General features: G+C 45.3%; 1 protein-coding gene across 1 annotated transcript in view; it reads right to left on the reverse strand.

Moving 5' to 3' along the window:
- The window catches only part of MAP3K9 (mitogen-activated protein kinase kinase kinase 9), an 84,915-nt gene that overhangs the window by 53,217 nt on the left and 8,797 nt on the right, over positions 1 to 22,901 (reverse strand). Inside the window, 1 exon segment of the mRNA XM_006172383.2 lies at positions 22,156 to 22,569. Within this exon segment, the coding sequence (XP_006172445.1) occupies positions 22,156 to 22,387 (232 nt within the window). The 5' untranslated portion in view covers positions 22,388 to 22,569.

The following is a 22,901-nucleotide window of genomic DNA, read 5'->3' on the forward strand; positions in this document are numbered from 1 at the left end:
GGCACTCGAGCCTCAAGCACAGTATTTGGACAGGCTGAACAGTCTACAGGACTGGAATATTGGGGCCTCAGTTCAAACCCCAAAGGTATCCAGGGTTCCAGGCCACTCCCAACTCTGGCTAGCCATCTCCTGAACATGGGGAAGGAGGGGAAAAATCAGGAGTATACGTGTGGACCAGCACTTGAGAAACAACTCAGAGCCCTGCCTTCTTCATAACATGCCCATCGCTGTGCTTGCCCCGTGAAGACTCAACAGCACAGCGTGTGGATTTCTGCACCATATTGGGCTGGAGGATCCAAGAAATATGACAGGGACTAATGCATTTATACGGCTCAGGTAGACACAGCAAAAGGCATCAGGCTTAGAAAACGACCCCTTTGGCCAGCCCCAGCTTTCCCCGAGAATTTCACTTTGATCTCTTCCTTAGATGCTGGATGCCCTTCCCGTACCTCTCATGTTACTGAGTAAAAGCTTCTTGTGATTAAAACAGAAAAGTGGTGCCATCTCCATGACCAAACCCCTCAGCATGTGCCTGCAGGGCACTTGTTCTCTTTAACCACCTAAAATAGGACACTTCAAAGACTCTGACCATCAGCCCTTGCCATCTTGTGCAAATTAAGCCCAGATAACACAGCTGGGACTCCAGCCCCGAGCTGGTCCAGACAGAGATGTCACCAGCAGGAAGAGTCAGAGATTCGTGCAGCCACTTTCCTTACTAAAGAACATCTCCTCAAACACCCACCTGCCCTGAAGTTTCCCACTCTACTGGCTCAAACTGACAAGGCATGTCTCTGACATGCCTTGGAGGTGCCCAGTTAAATGCTGGATTAAAATAATCAAAAAGGAGGAAGCACAGTGGCTTTTTGGCAGTTCTGTCAACAGAAAGCAGGGTATGGGGTCTGACTGCTACAGAGGCTCTCTAGAATCTTCTATTCCCAAGCCTATCTCCAGAGTCCCCTGGGCACACACGGAAGACTGTCTTTTTTAAATGGCATGTCTCTCATTTTACATGTGACCTTGACCTTTCTCCCACTGAGAGGTAAGCCTGTGTCCCCTTGAGACTCACTTTAACTAACAGGATGCAGTGGAAGGGGCACTGCATGACTTCTAAGCTAGATCAGAAAGGATGACACAGCTTTCACCTTTTCATTAGAACCTTGAGACACCATGTCAGGCCAAGAGACCTGAGAGAGCCATGCTCATGGAGAGGTTGCACATGGGCACCCCTATCAGCAGCCCTAGGCCTCAAGTCCTCAAGTCCAGGCACCAGACATGTGGGTGAATGATGTTCTGATGATTCCTGCCTCTACCTGCAGACTCACCCAAAGCCTTCGAGTCTTTCCAGCTGAGGACCCAGGCAGTGAGAGGCAGGGACAAGCCAGCCCTACCGAGCCCCTGCCAAATTCATGGCAGAGTCTCCATGAATATAATTAAACCTTTATTGTTTGGGGTAGTTTGTTCCAAAGCAATAGTAATAGAAACTGTAGGTGACACACTCATGAGTCTAGCTCCTATCTGCTGCTATCAGAGACGCAGAGGCATTATTCTCAGACGTAATGTCATTTACTCCACATTACAACACTATGAGCAAATACTGGGATTATCCCTACTTGACGGAAGAGGAAATGGGCTCAGAGGTCAAGGATTTTACCCAAAGCCAGATCTGACAGTTTCAAAGCCCATGACCCTACCATGCTATGCTCAATTGCTCCTTAGAAAGAGGAGCTATCTCTACATGGAAGACTCAACTAAATGAGAACATGTCTTTCTCTTTTAAATTTTTTATTGTTTTTATATTTTAATGTGCTATAAGTTACATGACCTCATCAGAGAGAGGGGGAAAAAAGTGAAAAAGCAAGCTGCCAGGTCCAGGATTCAAACTGTGGTCAGTCATGTTGTAGAAGTCCAGCGCCTTAACCACCACACCATCTGCCAGTCCCAGGGTGTTGTGATCCTTCTGCTGAGCCTCCCAGCTAGGACCAGAAGCACCCACCATCATACCTGGCTCTTTTTCAAACAGTCTCATGCTGTTGCCCAGGCCAGACTTGAACTCTCAATCCTCCTGCCTCAGTCCCTTGAGTCACCGGGATTAAAGGTGTACACCACCACACTCGACCTTCAGATTGGACTGGGAATGGTACCTTTTAGGTTAGCCAGGCTGCCCATGTGGTCCCAGACTGTGGAGCACAGTGTCTGAGCAGTACATGACACAGCAGCTGGGACATCCATACTTTAAGGCCTAACTTCTCCATCAAGGCCTTACAATGCCATCAAGGCCTCTAGATTTCTTCTCCAGACTTCCATGTGTACCCTGGCATGCTAGTATATACTGTGTCACACTGTTGTCTTCAGTGTGTTTACACAGCTCTTAAGAATGGAAAGAATGCAGTGGAAGTGACAACTATATGACCTATGTGACAAACGTCACATAGTTGATTTCCTACAACATTTATACAACCACAGGCACACCAATTTCTCACGAGGACCTGTTGGGTGACAAAACTGGTTGAGAATCATAACTCACACAATACACTTGAGGTTCTGTGGCCTGCCCATCACACAGGGCATCAGAGAAGAGAAAGGATTTGAGGGCAGAGGAGGAAGGAGCATGGCCCACCACAGATACCACCTTCATCCTATCGCTTACAGGCAAGAAAGCCCCAACCACAAATACTCCAAACACTGCGAGCTGCCATTTTGAACCCCGGTCAGTGAGACAGAGATTCAAGTTTCCTATGACTCACTCCTCAACCTCCCCATCTAAGAGCAGGGAGGGACCAGTTTTGAGCACCTCCTCAGGCTAAGACTAGCTCTGTTCTGACTCACTGCCTCCGTCTATGTTATGGGTTTCTTGTCTAGTTCCTTCCTCCCACCTCTATGCCCACTAGAATGGTGAAGATGAAGGTTACACCTACACCATCCCAGCCTACCTCCAAAAGATTAGCCTTCGAATCTTATTCCCTAAGAGGCAGGGTAGAGGATCTTCCCTAAATGGACAAACTCAAAACCTCAGAGTCTTAAAGTGGAATATCTCAGTTTCTAGGAAGAAGCCAGTCTGTTCTTTCTTTCTCTGCTACGGGGTTAGGTGGGCATGTTAGGCACACCCAGTAACTGCTGGGAAAAATGCTCACATGCTTTATTCCCTGTCTTTGATGAATCCCTATGCAGGGAAAGATTTTTTCCTTTTTTTTTTTTTGAGAGGTTTTTGCTATAGGGTGCATGCACTTGCCAGAAGAGAGAGACAGAGAGACAGAAAGCGAGAAATCATCCCCCCAGGGAGGATGGCCATGCCGCAATCCCTTCTCCATTCTCCTCTTGGGATCTTGGACATGAACACACATGCGCCCGGTGTGAGTTTAAGCCACTGGGTCCAGGATTGGAACCACATTCAACTACATGGGAGTCCAGCGACAGCCATTATGCCAACTGCTGGTCCCAAGATTTTTTCTTGAGTGAGGACATTCTTACTCTTCCTGCAAGGTTACCAACAGATCCCAGCCTCTCCTCCAACATATTACACATCAAATCTATTGGGTCGTCGGAAAAGTCATGATGCATTTTTGCATAGAAAAACACAGAAAAAAATAATGTCATGACTTTTCTGACAATCCAATAGTTCCAACAAGCTTATTAGGAACCTAAGTTTGGCCAGATTCAAGGTTCATATAACCTAGTATATTAAAGTGAGAAAACTCACATGTTAGAATTGCAGGGCGGAGCTATGTCCAACTGGGTAAGAATGTGGAAAATGGTGCCCTAAGGTAGATTCAAATTAGTCTGATTCTTACTTTTCTCCAGCACCAAGAAGGTTCATACGGTCCATAGCAATACTTCAAATCCCCCTTTTTAATCTCAACCACTACTTTTATACAAAGAAGCTCACAAATTTCCTGCTCAAAATTCCTTTTAAAAGAGTACTTCTGCTGGGGCCAGCAGATGGCGTAGCAGTTATGTTGCTGGTTGGATAGTCAACGGTGGTCTGCATCCTAGACCCAGTGGCTTGAGAATCACACCAAGCAGTGTTGTGTGTGTCCTGAAGATCCCAGAAGGAGAATGGAGGAGAAGGGACTGCGGTGTGGCCATCCTCCCTGGGGGTTGGTTTTTTACTTTCCCTCTCACTGTCTCTGTCTCTCTCTCTCCCTGGCAAGTGCATGTGCCCTCAGGCAAAAACCTCTTTAAAGAGGAAAAAAAGAGTATTTATGCTGGGCCACGTCTGCAGGACACTATTCTTTGTTTCCTCTCCTTCCCTCCTACCATAAAAGTTCAAAAATTTCAGTAGCCACAAAGTCAAAAATGATGAGAGAGGAGAAGGAAAGAGCTGGGAGGCATCGCTCATTGCTAGTGTGGTGTTGTTCCACCAACAACCACTCCAAAGTGGAGCATTCAGGAACGAATGGTGAAATCTAATGTGTTTTTCATGGTATCAAACTATAATGTCAGCAGGCACCACAAAGCACCCCAGATCTTCTTTACGGGGAGCGAAACTGACATGCTGATTGGATGTGGTCCACCTGGCTACAAACTCAACTCCCAAAATAACGCTCAAGAGGATGTGCTCAGCTCTACGAGGAAGTCATGGCCTCTGTATAGCCACACAGGGCTCTGTTAATAAATGTGTCCAAACCCTTTGGGGATGTTTACATTTCTTTCCCAGTTAAAAATATTTAAATTTGGGGGCCAATTCCATGGCCTAGTTATTAAGGCAGCTGGCTCCCACATGACTAACCATGCAGTTCAAGTCCCAGATTTGGCAGCTTGAGGAACAAATTGGCTACATGTGTGTGCATGCCTAAAATCCTCAAAGAAGAGAAAGATGGAGGAGGGAAGATTGTGGCATTGACTATTCCCAATGGGAGGTGCCTGCTTCCCTCCCTCTCTCTGGTGAGTGAACATAGCTTCTGACCAAAAAAAAAAAAATAACACTGTAAACAATCATCTGTAACTTTATCTGAAATCTACTGACATACATACTCCTTTCTTTGTCTAAGCAAAATACTCCACATAAACACAAGTAAACAAGGGCCCAATAAAGAAACACTTGTTATAGCCTAAGATTTGGAGAGTTGAATGTAAACACAATTTTGGTTCAGGGTAAATACTAAAAAGCAGTAGAGCTGAGTCTAAAAAGTGATGGCTGTGTTTGAAAGGACCTTACACTTTTTGGAGGGGTCTTAAGCAAAGGACAATGAGAAACTACCTATTGGGTCTTGGGCATTTCAGGACAACCAGGTCTAGAGATGCCAGAGGCCCCAGAGTTGGTGGTGAAGGATCCCTGATTGCCTGGATTCCAGATATGGGGATGAGCTCAACACAAAGGCCCCAGGAGGCCCCAGCTGAAAAGTCCAGGTCTAGCCTATCATGCCCAGATTCTGGTGAGTCCAGAGTCCATTCTGCAGAACAAGGTAGAAAAGGAGGGTCTTTCTCCTACCTCTGTCTGTTCCCAAAGAACAGAGCAGAGAGAATTTCACATAAGCACTCGAGAGCCAGAGAGTCAGGTTCCGGCTCTACCATTCTCGAGCTACGTGTTCTTGGGCAAGGCAGTAAACCGCTGGCACCTCAGTTTCCTCTACTGTAAAATGGGGATACCACTCCCTCTGCCTGGAATACCTCAGGTAGATATCATTTCAAACAGACTTTAAAGCATCAAATACAAAATACGATTTTTAAAATCCCATCTCTTTTTTTAAAAAAGCTTATTTCTTCCATGAGAGAGGGGGAAACCAAAAGGGATAAGAGAAAGAGAAAGACAGGCACCCCAAACAGGGTCCTCACACCATGATCCACCCCAGCTTCAAGTCAGCAAGGATAATAAGCACGTGTGCACATGTGTCTCCCAGCATGCACAGGGAGACCCTGGGGTGTGAACACAGGACCTTCCCTTGAGTCCAGCATCACAGAGCACTGCTTACTATTGTGCCAAAGCTGCTGTCCCTATTCCTCCTCCTGTCTCTAGGAAAACTGGGGAGGAAGGATGAGGGCCATCAATTACTGCCATGGATAATAAGCTAAGGGAAAAAAATCAGATAATGCAACATCACACTAATAATCTTAACTCATCTAAGAGAAGTTTACGCGGGAAAAACTGAGGTCCTTCATTGGTTTTCCACGGACATCCAGGGGACTTCATGGGGCATCTGTCCTTGTCGCCAGATGGGAGAGGCAAGCTAATGTTATTACTGATTTCATCTAAATAATTAGAAAGGGTAGGTCTCCTGTGGCAGGGGAGAGGGGAAAACAACTCTCCATTGCACAGCTGTGCCGATGGTAGATAGATTTTTGACCTGCACTGAGTGGGTACAGGGGGCAGAGAAAGAGCAAAGGAAGAAAAATAGTTACATGTTTGCTGTCAAGAAGCTACTGGGCTTCCTGTGTTTTCACAGAAGAAAATTATCAAAGGAGACAATTGCATTTGCTTCTATGACATAAAATTGAATTTAGGGTGGGAAGAAGACGGGCTCTTCTTTGTATTTCAATTCTGGTCTAGTTTTACCATGCACATGTATTATAATTTTAGAAATCTATAGTGCAACTGGAAAAATGATGACTAAAACACTGAACATTCAAGTGGAAGCCAAAGTATAGACCCACAAGTTCACGCATAAACTGGAATCTAAGTAACAAGGAAGTAAGAGTAGCAGCCCTAAGCATAATAATATTTGATACACCGAGCACCTACCAAGAGTCAGGCACTACTGAGAGCTTCATCTACATCATCTTACTTAATTTTTTCTCCTACCCTATAAAATGTTGCAGCTGGTGTTATAATTATTCTCATTTTATATCTGAGAAAAGCTCAGGCACAAGGAATATGTTCTTTGCTGAAGATCCCTAGCTTACAAGAGATAGAGCCAGGCAGAATTCAAACCCAGTCTCAGCCAGAGCTCAAATGGCCTCATCTCCAGTGGAAAAGGGACACCGGTTAACTGGCAGGTGGGTGGTTAGGAGCGCTGGACTCCCACATGGCCAACCACGGTTTGAGTCCTAGACCGGGCAGCTTGCTTTCTCACTTTCCCTCTCTCTCACTCTCTCTCTGTCTCTCTCTGGTCAAATTAAAAATAAATAAATAAGAAAAAGGGGACACCTATCCTAAATGTGGGCTCTAAAGGAGAAGAGGTTTGGCGTAGTTTGCAGAATATCCCAGGAGAGGTGGTAAAAGACACAGTACTGGAATCCATAATGACCAAAGCCACATTCTTAGGTCCTACTAAGTGTTGGCACAACCAGATTTGAGAAGTAGTTATAGGAACTAAAGCCTTTATTCAGATGGAAAACAAGCAAACACTATATTCTCCTTTCAAAATGAGACCAGAAAACTCAAATTTCTTCAGCTCCCCTGAATACGCAGGGGCACCAAGAATTCTAACTGAAGAGGGGAAGCCAGGAGGTGTGAAAAAAGTATTCCTTTTTTGTTGTTTGTTTTAAAATTTGACAGAGGGCACATGCACTTGCCAGGGAGAGACAGAGAGAGAGAGAGAGAGAGAGAAAGTACCCCCCCCCGGGGAGGGGTGACCACACCACAGCACCTCCTCCTCCATTTGTCACATCTTCCAGGATTTTGGGCCCACACACAAACACACCTCGTGTGTTTCTCAAGCTGCAGGGTCTCAGACTCAAACCACGCAGTCAGCCATGTGACATTGAGCTCATGTAACTATCAGGCCACAGGCTGGTCTGAAAAAAAGTGCTCCTTTGACCTCAGTAATAGACTGACGCAGCAGAGAAGGGCGGAGGAAGAAATATATTGCCTTCCTCCTGGGGCAAAAGCATTTTAATTATCAACTGAGAGTCCAGCAGAGCCATAAAACCGGCCAGCTGTCCCATTCAATCAGGCCAAAGGCCATGACAAACAAGCTAAGGCAGCGAGCACTCTGCGAAGGACTGAGCACTTCAAGGTAAGGCTGGGTCCGGAGGGAGACAGCTTTCCTTGCACCATTAGAAGGGGCTGATGAGAAGCAATCCCTATATGTGGCTTCCACTGAAATAAACCTACCCAGTTCAGAGGGAAGGGTTTAGCTATGCCCAGCCAGCTTTGTAAAAGACTGCTCAGTTTCCTAAAATCCTCAAATCACTTTAAAGAGGGAAATCCAACTCTATCCTGTGTACAACTAAAAGAACAAGGCATGGAAAGAAATTTCTCCTAATCCTTGGAAAGAGGAAGGGACACAGCACCATTTACTGAACATAGTGTCTGTGTGACACTTGGCACATAGCATTTTGTACTGTCTTATAACAACACTGCTCTTTCCTGTACTGTCAACGTTTTACAGATGAGATTCTTGGAGCTCCAAGAGGCTAACCACATGCCCAGTGTCAAAATGGTTTTAGCTTAAATCCAAGTCTATCTGACTCCCAAATCAGTATTCCTTCCATTAGGCCACGGTGGTTCCCAAAACCAAGGTTAAGGGGGAAAAACACTTTCTTCCCAATCAAAACCTTCAAATTTTCTATAGATAGCAAAAACCTTGGGGGGAAGTAAGGAAGAAAGGAACACGTAATTGTGGCTTTTAATAAGTCTAATTTCTGGGCCAGGCCCACCAGCCCAGTGATCCTACATGGCTGACGGCAATTTGAATGCTGGCCCCACTGGTTTGAAAAACACACCAGATCCATGTGAGTCCCAAACCCCGATAGGATGTAGAAATGGAGAAGGAACAGTAACACACACATGCCCCACTGGAACATGCTCTCAGCCCCCCTCCCCACAGGAAGCACACATGCTTTCTGGCAATTAAAAAATTATAGATGTGGGACCGGCAGGTGGAGTGATGGTTAAAGCACTGGACACTCCCACATGGCCGACCATGGTTCAAGTCCTGGACCTGGTGGCTTGCTTTCTCACTTTCTCTCTCTCTCACTCTGTCTCTGGTCAAAGTAAAATAACTGAATAAATAAATAAAAATCAATAAATAATTCTTTTTAAAAATTATAGATGTGTCAAAATTCTTAAGACTTTTTGCCACGGTTTGTGTGCACTCACTAGACAGAAAGACACAGTCAGAGGGAAAATGAGAAATTACTCCCCAGGGGGGAGGGCCACACTACAACCCCTTCTCCTCCATTCTCCTCTCGCGACTTGGCATGCATGCACACACGCCTGGCATGATTTTCAAGCTGCCAGGTCCAGGACTTGTAGCAGTCAGCCATGCAGGATCCAGCCACCTTAACCACCACACCACCGCTAGCCTGATGTGCCTGATTTCTATATCTCACTCTCTCTTTCATTTTTTCCTTTCAGAAGGAAGAGAGACAAAGAGACACATTCCCAACAGGGTCTGGATGCCACAATCCACCCCTAACTTAAGTAGTTCCAGATCACCATGCAGGCCTGGTGTACTCAGGGAGGGCACATGCATGCCTGGCGTACTCAGGGAGGGCTCTGGATGTGAACCAGGAACCTCCCCATGTGTGTCAGCCTTGCAGAGCACTGTTTTACCAGTATGCCACCATCCAGTCCTCTGTCTCACTCTTACAGTATAGTGGCCTTCCTGCAAAACAGGTCTTCTTATGACTCTTCTGGTGAGAGGGTACACAGAAGACACAACTAAAACCACCTAAGTGGTCTTGAACCCTGTCTGAAAAGCTCTATGTCAACTCAAAAAAGTGGGCTGGAAGCAAGTACGAATCAAAGCAGCAGCAAAGCTCTGAGACACGAAGATGCCCCTTGCTCAGCTCTGAGGACAGAAGTGACATTTGACTAACTGCGACCTGCTTCTAGGATGAAGGTTGTCCTTGGTTTATTGTGAATCCTTGTCATAATTCATGTGACTGCACTGTCTCCTCTCAGCAAGACCATCTGTCAGGTCCTGGACAGCAAAGGGGGAAGGGAAGCACCTGTGCGCTCCTGCCAACTGCTTTCTCTACTAACCTGCTCAGTGAAGATGGTGGAGGTCTCCTTTCAGGAGATTCAGCTCCTGCAAGAAGCAGCCCAGAAGGGGGTGCCCGAGCCCACAGCAGCCTCACCCACAGAAACTGCAGGCATTACAGGCTCCCAACCCACATTCACACTTTACGTCCTCGAGGGACCTCAGAGACCATCTCTCCCACCCCTCTCATTTTACAGATAAGGAAGCTGAGGTCCAGAGAGATCACAAGATGTGCCCAAGGCCAGCAGCGTCAAGGATGGCACTCAGGCTTGGTTCCTCCCGCCGCATCAGGCTGCCTCTTACAAATGCCCAATTTTTCTCTACCGTGCTGCCGACACATAACCTTCTCTGAGTCTTGGATTAATAAAAGTTGTAGCCTTCAGTGCTTTCTCACTTTCCCTCTCTCTGTCTCTCCTCTCTGGTCAAATTAAAATAAATAAATAAAGTTAAATAAATAATTCTTTTTTAAAAAAAGTTGTAGACTTCTTCCCCCCAAAAGAATACACTCACGTTTTACATAGACTGTGTGTGTGGGGGGGGAGGGTTGCAGACCCTATGTTAGGCATCTTTACTTTATAACAGGGACAAAGTGTGGTTTGACCAGAGGTTTTTGGGGGTATTCAAGGTGACTCCATAAGAAAGAGCTACATTTTCCTCTCAACTCCACCAAACCACTGACATCACCACTTTGTGTCCCTGAGTCACCATAGGAGAACGTGAGCTAGTACAGAGGAACACGATAAAGTACCAGGTTGAGGAATGGAAAATGTTCTAAGACATGCAGAATAGAGATCTCCTTTGAGATCCTGAAGCACAACTCTTGACCCTGAGCAATGACAGTGCCACAGGCTACTTGAAAAAGGTTACTAGGTTTGCTTTGGAGAACCACGGGGAAGGGAAGACAAAAATAATTCATTTAACTTTCAAGGCAACAGTGGCTCAAATCAGAAAAAACGGGTGGGGGGGTGACTAGCAGATGGCATAATGGTTACATTGCTGGACTCCCACTTGGCCGACCACGGTTTGAGTCCCAGACCTGGCAGCTTAAAACTTATGCCAGGAATGTATGTCCAAAATCCTGAAAGGAAAGTAAAGGACAAGGGATTGCAGTATGGCCATTCCCCCCTGGCCCCGGGGAGGGGGGGTGGATTTCTCACTTTCTGTGTCTCTTTCCATCTCTGTCTCTTGGGTGAGCACACATCATGCCCTATTGCAGGAAAAAAAAAAAAAAAAAAACACTCTCAAAAAAAAAAAAAAAAGAAAGAAAAGAAGAAACAGAGGAAAGAGACTAAATACCCATCTAGGAATCAGACCCATATGCCTTCCTAAGCTCTCTGTACCCTGAACTGGAACCCTTGAGGCCATTATCCTCAACAAAGAGCTCAATCACAGATCAGAAATCCCTGCCGGGGTCATCACACACAATACACTCTTTTACTCTGACTCCCACAAAAACCCCTTAAGTGTCTAAATGTTGCCCTGGGTCTTGGGCTTCTTCCTGCCCTATGGGGCAAGCTGCAGAGAATCCTTCAAAGTGACCAAATAGGAAGGAAACGTAGCCAGGACTCTACAGTCATTCTGGGAAAATGAAGGCACATGTCTCACAAAGTGATCAGCTTCCTTGTGAATCCTTGTCAGTGTCCCTCAGCTCTGCCAGCCACAGCCAAGGACAGAGATGAAGGAATGCACAGGGAATGCCAAGGACGCCCTCTGCCTCCGGGGACGCCATGCCCCATGGGCACTTGAGCCTGCTGGTCTCTCCACCTGGCACCTCCTCACCCCATCTTCCCCTCCTACTTTCTCTTGTGACCTCCTCTTCCCTCCTTCAGATCCCATCTGAAACAAAACTTCCTCAGGAAATCCTTCTCCGATGCCCCTGTCAAGGCTAGTCTCTTTATTACTTATTCTCATGGCACCAGTATCGCCCCTCGTGCCACTCGCTCACATCATCACTTTACATTTCTGTGTGACTTTGTTTTCATCAAGGTCCTTCTCCCTGATCCCACAAGGAGCTCGCTGGGGATAGGGCCCATGTCTACTTTCACTTAGTGCAGTATTTCTAACACCAAGTTCAAAAATGGCACACAAAACAAAGCCATCTCTGCGTAGGAGATGGCCTCAAAGGCCCAGGGAAATAGAAGAGCAAGCTCCCCAGGCCAAGATAAAGAACTCAAGAGATGCAACAGGGCTTGCAAGTCAAACCTCTGGCCTTACTGGTTTCTTCAGCTAAGTCATGCTCAGCTGGCTGGTCATCTGTTTCATTTCTGTTCTACTCATTTATGTGTTTACTCTGAGTTGCAGAATATGTCTCTGTATTCATGAAAAATGCTCCCCAGCAACTGCATATGAGGCTCTAGGACATGCCTGGTAGCTGCTAGCCAACTTTGGGTAGAGCCTCCTGAACCCTAAAGGTAAACTCAATCCTTTCTTTTTTTAAAAAAAGTATTGAAAAGTAAGTGTATTTAACTGTACTCAGCTCATAACACAGCAAATAGGTGAACAGAATAGTTCATCACATACAGCATGTTTAATGAACTGGAAACAGAAATCTGGTCAAAGAAAGGCTGAGGAACTTTGTACTTTAAGAAACAGACCCGCAGGGGGACCAGCAGTTAGCATAATGGCTATGTCGCTGGACTCCCACATAGTCAACCGCAGTTCTCATCCCAGACCCGGTGGCTTAAAACTCATCCCGGGTGCGTGTGCATGCGTGCCCAAGATCCCGAGAGGAGAATAGAGGAGAAGGGATTGTGGCATGGCAAGCGCATGCACCCTATGGCAAAAAAAAAAAAAAAAAACTATTGACAAAAAAAAAAAAAAAAAAAAACCCTCTCCAAATAAAAAGAAAGAAATAGACCCACAGAGCTCCATAATCACCTGGCATCTGCTCAACACTGCATCTCTGGTTAGAAATGTACCTGATAGGAACTCCTGAATCTTTCAGAGTCTTCGTTTAAGGTCTCCATCAAAAAGTGGCCACAATGTAACATGTGTGCTGAGTTCCTCTCTGTACTAAGTAGTCATCTGCATGGGTCCCTTTGTGAGTGCATGGTAATCAGTAATGTTCAAATCTTGGATCCTTGGTGATCCTTAGAGTCACTCGATACTTCTGCCCCAGTTTCTCCATTTTGGCCATTACAGTCAGTTATACAGGGATACACTTGACAGACAGTCCATCACTGACTACACTAAGTCCAGTTTGGCTTTTATGGAAAAGTTGATAAAGTTGGTATCAACCAGGATGTGGTAAGGTGGACCCAGCTGTGTATTACATTGAAAGAATAAGAGGAAGGGTGTTGGAAGATGTCTCTTTCCTTCAGTATGCTGGGATCTTTCTTTCCTTTTTTAGGTTTTATTTTTCTTTTTTGAGAGAGAGAGATTTTTGCTATAGGGTGTGTGCACTTGCTAGAGAGACAGAGACAGACAGAGAGACAGAAAGCAAGAAATCACCCCCCAGTGGGAATGGCCATGTTGCAATCCCTTCTCCTCCATTCTTCTCTCAGAATTTTGGGCACACACGCACATGCGCCCAGCGTGAGTTTTAAGTTCCAGGAATCGAACCATAGTCGACTATGTGGGAGTCCAGCGACATAACCATTACAACAATCCCTCTTTTCAGGTTTTAATCTATCCTTTTCTTTAAGCCTCTAATCTCTGAGACTAAGTATTTGCTTCATGGTCACATACTTCCGTGTTCTCTTTTGTTACCTCATGCTCACGCCACACTCTTGTTTCTTCTGGTGTCACCAACCTGGGAAACTCAATTCTTTAAGCACGTGTACACTTTTGCCAGGAAAAATCCTCAAAATCCATCGGTTATCCTGCAGCTGTGTAAGAAGAAACTTGAAGCAAAGAATCCCAAAGTGGGACCAGCAGTTAGTGTAATGGCTATGTCGCTGGACTCCCATGTAGTCGACCGTGGTTTGAATCCCAGACCTGGTGGCTTAAACTCATGCCGGGCGCGTGTGCATGTGTGCCCAAGATCCCGAGAGGAGAACAGAGGAGAAGGGATTGCAGTGTGGTCATCCCTTGGGGGATGATTTCTTGCTTTCTATCTCTCTGTTTCTGTCTTTCTGGTGAGCGCATGCGCACCCTATAGCAAAAACCTCTCCCAAAAAAAAAAGAATCCCAAAGACCAGAAACGAGGAAAACAATGAGGCGGGAGATTCAGAAGTTCCTGAACCAGGTACTGTTGGAAGTATCTCATTCCAGGATGTGTTCATGTGGCATCCAAAACATAATTTATTCACCTTTCAAAAAAGGCTGGCAATTGGATTTTCCAGCTGATATTTCACTGCCTCCCAGATGCACTCTGGGAATGTTTAATAGTTTATTTTATTCTCCTATGGCAAAACCCACTTTTACGGCCACTCGTCCTTTTCCAGGTAAATGTGATACCACACTGTTCCTAGAGAAGTAGCCTGTGCCTCAGCGCCTTCATCCACAAGGGAGAATGTGCTCTATCACAAGTGCAGAAGCGAAGACACTAAAATATGGAATGAAGCGGGTCACGGGGGACCAGAAGCTTGGTCACCAGAAACCTTTAGCCATGAGAAATCCTACAGAGGAAGCCCAGTCAGTGTCTGGTCTAAGAACACGCCAGGGTTTAGTACACTGCAGTCAGCCTGAGGCCAGGGGAAAATGGAAGCTCTGTTGTCCTCACTGTAAGAAAGCACATCTTCAAGTTCCCAACCTTGGGAATTCCAAGGAGGGCTGAAGACAGGCACAAAGTACATAAGAGCACAGAATCGGGTGAGGGTGGAAGCCACGTGGGCCTCCAGTTCCAAGAGGAGCCAAGCAAACAACTCAATAAAACTGGGACAGGCACTATGAGGAGTCTGATAGACAATTTCCAAGCTAGGAACAAAAGGAGAGCTGAGGTTGGATGGAAGAGACTGGCAGTGGACCCAGGCAGCACAGCACAGTGGCCTGTTCCACAGTGGTTTGCTCCAGCAGCTCCTTACCGCCAGCAATTGCCTACAGGGGAGACATTGGCCAGTGAGGGTTAGCGGGGGCTGGTGGTTCAGGAAGGGTGCAGAGAGGAATATATGGCATCTGAGGTTGGTAATGAATGCACTATTAAAATGCCACACTCAAGGGACCAGCAGATGGTGTAATGGTTACACAGACAACTGCAGTTCAAGTCCAGACCCAGTGGCTTAAAACTCACGCCAGGTGCATGTGCATGTATGCCCAAAATCCTGAGAGGGGAACAGACGAGAAAGGATTGCTGCATGGCCATCCCCCCAGGGATGGGCTTTCTGTCTCTCTGCACACAAACCCTAAAGCAAAAATCTCTCTTAAAAAAAAAAAAAAGCCACACTCAGGCTCCAAAACAGGTAGGTGGACTCAGACAATCAGGACAGATCAAGGGCCAAGGGATTACAAGGATAAAAAGCAAATTCCACACAGGTGAGATGTAAAATACATACTTGGATAAAATAATTTTTTCTTACATTTTAAGGCTCTATAAGTAAACCAGTACAAATGATACTTCAGTTATTTATCCATTTATCTATTTTGTATTTATACTTATTGAGGGTCATACTATGTTCTTAGAACTATGCTGGGAGCTAAAGATACAAAATTTACATGGAGATAAAGGAACACTCCGAGAATCATAGCCAACAAGATGAGGTGGCCAGGGGAGGCAACTTGGTCAGCTTGGCCTACAGCCAGCACAGTGCTTTGTTTTTTGTTGTTTTTGTTTGTTCTGTTTTTAAAAGAGATTTTCGCCATAGGTGTGCGTGCTTACTGGAGAGACGAAGACAGAAAGCAAGAAATCACCCTGCGGGGGGGATGGCCATAATGCAATCCTTTCTCTTCTATTCTCCTCTGGGGATCTTGGGCATGCATGCGCATGCACTGGCTTGAGTTTTAAGCCACTAGGTCCAGGACCTGAACCACGGTCAACTACGTGGATGTCCAGCAACATAACCATTATGTCATCTGCTGAAACCATTGTTTTGTTTTTCAACGGTCTATGAATGCAGTTGGGTGGAGTATGTACTCCCCATCATTGCCACAGAACTCTACGATGTTATACTAGCTGTTTCACAAATACTTACCTGGCTAGAAGGCAGCTGAGCTCACAACTACTGGACTAGCCTCTCACCCCTTGTCACTTTAATACTCATCTGCACACTATCAGGTAATAGTTTAGCAAATGACTACTTAGCACCACAGTGTGAACATGAGATGGCCTACTGGAAGGAGCAGCAGTCAGAAATCTGGGTAGTGTTTAGCTAGGCAGAGAGATGAGGTGTGGTCACCCCTGCTTGCAAGGTTGTTCCCATAACGAGGGTAGTGTGCCATGAGCCTCACGGCTTGGAAGCACAAGGTGTTTCCCAGGGAGAAGAGGGACATAAGGGGGAACCAGCAGTTAGAGTAATGGCTATGTCGCTGGACTCCCACGTAGTCGATCGCAGTTCGCGTCCCGGACCCGGTGGCTTAAAACTCACACCAGGTGCGTGTGCGTGCGTGCCCAAGATCCTGAGAGGAGAATGGAGGAAAGGGATTGTGGCGTGACCATCCCCCCTGGGGGGTGATTTCTCGCTTTCTGTCTCTGTCTCTCTCTGGTGAGCGCACGTGCCCTGTAGCGAAAACCTCTCCAAAAAAAAAAAGAGGGACATAAGGCCACAAAGACCATAGGAGAACCTCAGGTTGACATCTGAAAGAGGAAGGCATGTGTGGCTAGTCCAAACCGTGTACAATTCCCACTCACTTCTGCTCTTTACATCTATTAAATTAAAAAGGATTTGCTTGAGGGGGCAGCAGGTGGTATGGTGGTTAAGGTGCTGGACTCCTACATGGCCAACCACATTTTGAATCCCAGACCTAGCAGCTTGCTTCTTCCTTTTCCCTCTCTCTCTCTGTCTCTGTCTCTCTCTGGTGAGCACATGTGTCTTATAGCAAATTTAAAAATTATAATAATAAACAAATAAAGTTAAGTAAATAATAATTGCTTGAAATCTACGTAAGATATAGGCAGGAGAGCAAATAAAAAAATGTGGCTGCTTTGGCTCTGTGAGCAGAATGACATAATTCATGACTTGTAATTATATAAAATTAAGGGTTATAGGGCCCCACAATGTAACAGTGAAATACCATGGCTGTCTAACAGTGCTGTTCCTGGCACTCCAGCTGACCATACACTGGCAAGTGGGCAAAGAAAAGCATGCTATAAGCATTAAGATTTGGGGGATACCATGTATGGATAAAAACAAATATGCAAAAATGCATAGGGGAAAAAAAAAAAAAAAAACCAGAAAAACACCACTATGCTTTTCCGTGCTTTCTAAGAGGAGAAAAGAGATTATTTAAAAATAAAAGAAAAGTAGTAATATGATCCTCACTTTCGGTAATGCTCTTCATTTTCCAAAGCTTTTTCATGGTTCATTTTTACACTTTAACTTTTTAAAATTATATTAAATTGACAAGCAATAACTGTATTTGTTTATGAGATACAAAGTTTTGTTGTTTTTTTCTCTTTGTTTTTGAGAGAGAGATTTTTGCTATAGGGTGTGTGTGCTCACTGGAGAGAAAGATTGAAAGAGAGGCAGAAGGAGAAAAATCACACATACACACACACACACACCGTCCCACCTAGGGGTGGGAGGCATGGTCACACCACAATCCCTTCTCTTACATTCTCCTCTCAGGATTTTAAGCACACATGAACATGTACCTGGCATGAGTTTCAAGCCGCCGGGTCTGGGGCTTAAACCATGATCAACCACATGGGAGTCCAGCACCTCAACCACTACACTACATACTGGCCCCTCTGATATACATATACAATGTGTAATGACCAAAATCAGGGTAATTATCGTATCTATCATATCATTTACCATTTTTTATGCTGGGAACATTCAAGATCTGCTCTTTAAGGTTTTGGAAACACATGATAAATTGTTACATTCAGTTGCCGTACAGTGGTGTTGTACTCCAGAATTTATTCCTCATATGTAGCTGTAATTTGTATCCTCTAACCAAACTCTCAATCTCCTTCCCCTATAACCCTTCCCAGCATCTAGTAACTATTCTGCTCTGTAGTTCCAGGAGACCAACTTCCATAGCTTCTGCATATGAGAGAACATTATATTAACTTTTTAAAAAGTGGATTTCTGCCATGAACAAGAGAGACAGGAAGAGAGAGGCAGCACTCTCAACAGAGTCTCAGTGCTGCAACCCACCCCAGCCTGAGCCAGACCAGGTCATGGCACATGCTTGTCTGGCATACTCAAGGAAGTCTTCCGACTCAAACCTGAACCTTCTCATGTGGATAAGCCTCAAAGAGCATCATGCTTCAGTACTACACCACTATCCAGTCCCACTAATTTAACTTTTAATGGTCACTATATGCTACTCTTCTGCCAAATGCCTACTACATAAAATGCTAAAATCCATCTACCTATTCCCAAAAGGACAACCTTTCCATTAAAAGATCATCTTTCACCAACACCTTTGCTAACAGTCGAGTAACTGATTTTCCCCAATTTGATGGAGCAGAGACACATAAATCCATTTTTATAGCCAGAAGCATTTTACAGGTAGTTTTAAGATGTGATATTTAAGTTAATGATGTGGTATAAACCATTAGTTAAACCAGGGGTCTGAGCCACACATCCCAAGACCTGGCTAAACTCGTTTGGCTGTGTGAGCCTAAGCATCCGAGGTAACAGCCTCCCCATGCATGTCCTGCACTAAGATTCCACGGTAAGGCGGCTGACTGCTGCCCTGCCTCTCCTTGGGAGCAGGCCCTGATCGCTAGCTGGGCTCATTGCCACTCAGCATAAAAGCCATTTCCTAGCCCCCTCTGTAGCTAGCTGAAGCTGTGTGGCTGCATTCTGACCACTCATGTGAGCAGAAGGGCAGTACTGAACCACAGAGAAGTTAATGAGCACCGACTCAGACCCAGGAGTCACTTTTTTCTGTGCTTCTGACTTTTCTCCTTCAGGCCTAGGACTTGGACCAAATAAATGGTACTCCCACAGCCACCTCGGACAATAAGGCAACGGTGAGAATCTGGACCATGTATTGGGATAAGGGATAAAAAAATGGAGCCTGGGTACTGATAACACTGGGGAACTGTCCCTCTACTCTTCTTTTCTTTTCTTTCCTTCCTTTCTTTTCTTTTTTTTTCTGAGAGGTTTTTGCTATAGGGCATGTGCGCTCGCCAGAAAGACAGAGAGAGACAGAGAGACGGAAAGCGAGAAATCACCCCCCAGGGGGGATGGCCACGCTGCAATCCCTTCTCCTCCATTCTCCTCTCAGGATCTTGGGCACGCACGCACACGCGCCCAGTGTGAGTTTTAATCCACCAGGTCCAGGACTCGAACCGCGGTCAAATACGTGGGAGTCCAGCGACATAGCCATTATGCCAACTGCTGGTCCCTCTGCTCTTCTTTTCAAAGACAAATAATATATACCTTGTTTTAGCCTCTGTTGTTTGGTTTTTAAAGTTGTGTGCAGTCAAGCCTAAACTTCATGCAGATCATGTATCAACACAAGTTACTACACGCTGAACACATTTTGCCCCCTGTAACAGCAAATGATTTTTTAAAATAGATGACCAAGACAATAAAACATTTTAACAAATCACGTTTTACTGAACTTTTCTAAGAGTTAGATATTTATCACCAACTACTTCTGCTTCCCATAAAGAGAGCTGCAATAAAAACATCCTCTTTTCTCTATTGGGTCCAAGTTATCTAACAAATGTAATTCCTATTTTTCTGTCCTCACATGACAGTACCCAAAATCCAGTTTTCTGGAACCCCTAAGAAAAACTATGGGAGGATCAGCAGTTAGCGTAATGGCTGTGTCACTGGACTCCCAGGTAGTTGAGTGCAGTACGAGTCCCAGACCCGGTGACTTAAACTTGCACCCAGCATGTGTGTGTGGAAACAGGCCAGTGTCCCAAGTCTACAAAGCGCAAAAATGTTATGACTCCTAAACTAAAGGCAATGGGCAAAGAAGAGCCATACATTTCTGAAATGATTTCCAAGTCATGCACACACTGCAATGGAAGAGAATGATGACATCAGGAGCCAGCAGGTAGTGCTGTGGTTAAGGCACTGGATCTCACGTGGCTGACTCCACAGTTCAAGTCCCAGACCCAGCAGCTTGAAAAACACACTAAGGGGACCAGCAGTTGGCATAATGGCTATGTCACTGGACTTCCATGTAGTGGACCGCAGTTCGACTCCCGGACCTGGTGGATTAAAACTCACGCTGGGTGTGTGTGCGTGCGTGCCCAAGATCCTGAGAGGAGAATGGAGGAGAAGGGATTGCAGCATGGTCATCCCCCTGGTGGGTGATTTCTCGCTTTCTGTCTCTCTCTGTCTGGTGAGCGCACATGCCCTATAGCAAAAACCTCGCCAAAAAAAAAAATAATAATAACACACACTAGGCACACACATGCATGCCCAAAATCCCGATAGGAAAACAGAGGAGAAGGGACTGCGGCATGGTCATTCCCTGGGGTGGGGGTGGGGGGGCAGTGATTTCTCACTCCCCCCCCCCCTGGCAAGTACATGTGCTCTACAACAAAAACTAAAAAAAAAAAAAAAAACTAAAAAAAAGAAAAAAGGATGATGGCCTCATTGAGGCTCTCACTGTATCACTGTATATACACAATCCCAGGCACAATCCACCACAGAGAGATGCCAAGGGGCTGCCCCAAATCACACGTGAGGTTTACATCAGGCACCACAGCAGCATCAACCATCTAGTCCAACCACAAAGATTTCTGGGTAGCAACTGTCTTGAAAGGTCCTTTAAAATGCTGCTCTCTGTGGAAGCCCCCCTCCTGCCACAACACTCCACCTGAAGAGTTCCCCTTGCCAATTGAAAAACCCACTTAAGTACAAAGAAAAGACCCGTGTTCTCTCCGGGTAACAGAATGACATTCAGGTCTATGGCCCTCTTGTGCAAACAGCAGAGCTTTGAGAAGGGAACTTTTTCTTCATGAGAGCCAATTCTCCATATAAAGAGATAATGGCAAAGGGAGAAAAAGAAACTACACTTTATTTCATGTAACATAAATCCTTTGCATATATCGCATCTAAAATATGTACCTAATGATCCATACTCTGGCAAAAGAAGATTTTTTCTGTTATTAAGGAGGTTAGAGAGACAAAAGGAATAAAGGTTATTGTAAAGCAAATGGATTCTATAAGAAAATGCCAAATGTTATAGTTGTCCTGCCCAAAGGGAAAAATTAAGTATCAACTTTCTCTTCCATTTGCTCATCTGCGTTTTTTAGTTTTTCTACAACAAACACGATTTACATCATTTTAAACTAAAATTTTTTAAAGTAAAGAGATTCACAGCAGCATCAACAGAAAAATAAACTACATTTGGGATAGCTCAAAACAAAGCAAAATATGAAGGGTTTCTGGGCTCAAAGCTGAAGGATGCAGAGGCACGGAAGTCCCTAGGGCTCCTGCCTTCCCTGAAGTCCTTCAACTCAAATGCCCTCTTCTCCGGAACGGGATACTTAAAGTGATTTTAAGCACACACCACCGTATAAGAAGGTAGCAACTGTATCCTCTCTACTCCAGTTTAGGCAAGAGATAACACAAACGACCACACAAAAGCGGCATTTCCCTAGCCCTGGCCAACTCAGCTAATGTGGAAGACTGAAGTTTCTACCGACTCATCATTTAATTATATCTAACGCTTGCTTTACAATCCAGTTTATGGATTCTAGAATGTTTAATAAACAATTGCTTCTTAGTTCCCTGCTATTAAACTCGGTAGTTATGGCAATTACTTCCACCTCTGGGCTCCCAGGAGGTCTGTAATAAAACTAGGCAGGCCATGCTCTCCAAATCGACATTGCCACCTGCATCAGCTCACAATTTAAACTACATACCTCACCTTTTTAGAGTCCTTTCTTTGGTGGGTACCTCAAGTTGGGGTGTTCAGGTAGCAATTCAGATAGTATAGGTTTGCTTTACCTGCTATTCTGCAGAGGAAAACCTCTTTTGTGATTACATACATACTTCCCTCAAAATGGAAAATAAACCTGGACATTTCGGCCCAGCATATCAGAATTACACACTGCCAATTAGCTACAAATTATCCCAAAGCTCTTGGGTGCCTCATTCCACTCTTCCTAAACCAACTTCTGCTGGCACTCATCCCATCGTTCCATCTCAACTCAAGGGTAGGATGATTTTAAGGAGTTCCATTGCCCAGTAAGGTTCTACCAGGAAGCAGCTCCAGCTGAAGCCAGAGTCTGCAACTGCTCTGAATCCCCCGAGCCCCATCTCTTCATACTCACTGTTGCTGGACTTAAGGTCGCGGTGGATGATGGGGACAATCGCCTCATCATGTAAGTAGTTCATTCCTCTGGCGATCTGCACAGCCCAGTTCACCAGGATGTCCGGGGGGATCCTTTTCCCAGAGAGCACTCGATTCAAAGGCCCTCCACGAGCAAACTCCATGACCAAGCAGAGATTGGGTTCCTTCAGACACACACCCCTAAGGGCAATGATGTTGGGGTGCTTCAGCATGGCGAAGAGCTTGGCTTCTTGGCGAACATTCTCTATGGTCTGGCTGATGTCCTCATCAGGGTCGTGGCGAGCTGCTTTAACCGCAACCTCATCCCCTATCCAGAAAGCACGATAGACCTTCCCAAAGCCCCCGATGCCAATAATCTCTTCCAAGGTTAGCTCCGCAAAATCAATCTCTAACACTGAGAAAGAGAAAGAGAAAGAAAGAAGCAAGTCAAAAACATCCTGAAAACACCATGTAAGCACCCATTTACCTGGATGGGTCGATAAAACAAGCTGCTTGTTTTCTGGGCTTATCTGTCTCCCCGTCATAAGGTAAACTCCATCAGGGCAGGAGCTGTGATCAACTTCACTTTGGCCTCATCCTTAACAACTAGCACATAGTAGGCATTCAATAAATACTCATGAAATAAATTCCACCTGCAAAATCATGCAGAACCCTAAACCAAGGACAGGACAGTCATTTTGACTACAGGGAATATTGGAGAAGGTTCTTTTTTTTTTTTTTTTTTTT

This window comes from Tupaia chinensis, unplaced genomic scaffold (genome assembly GCF_000334495.1).
Source record: "Tupaia chinensis unplaced genomic scaffold, TupChi_1.0 Scaffold145367_1, whole genome shotgun sequence".
In the NCBI taxonomy this organism is placed as follows: Eukaryota; Metazoa; Chordata; class Mammalia; order Scandentia; family Tupaiidae; genus Tupaia; species Tupaia belangeri.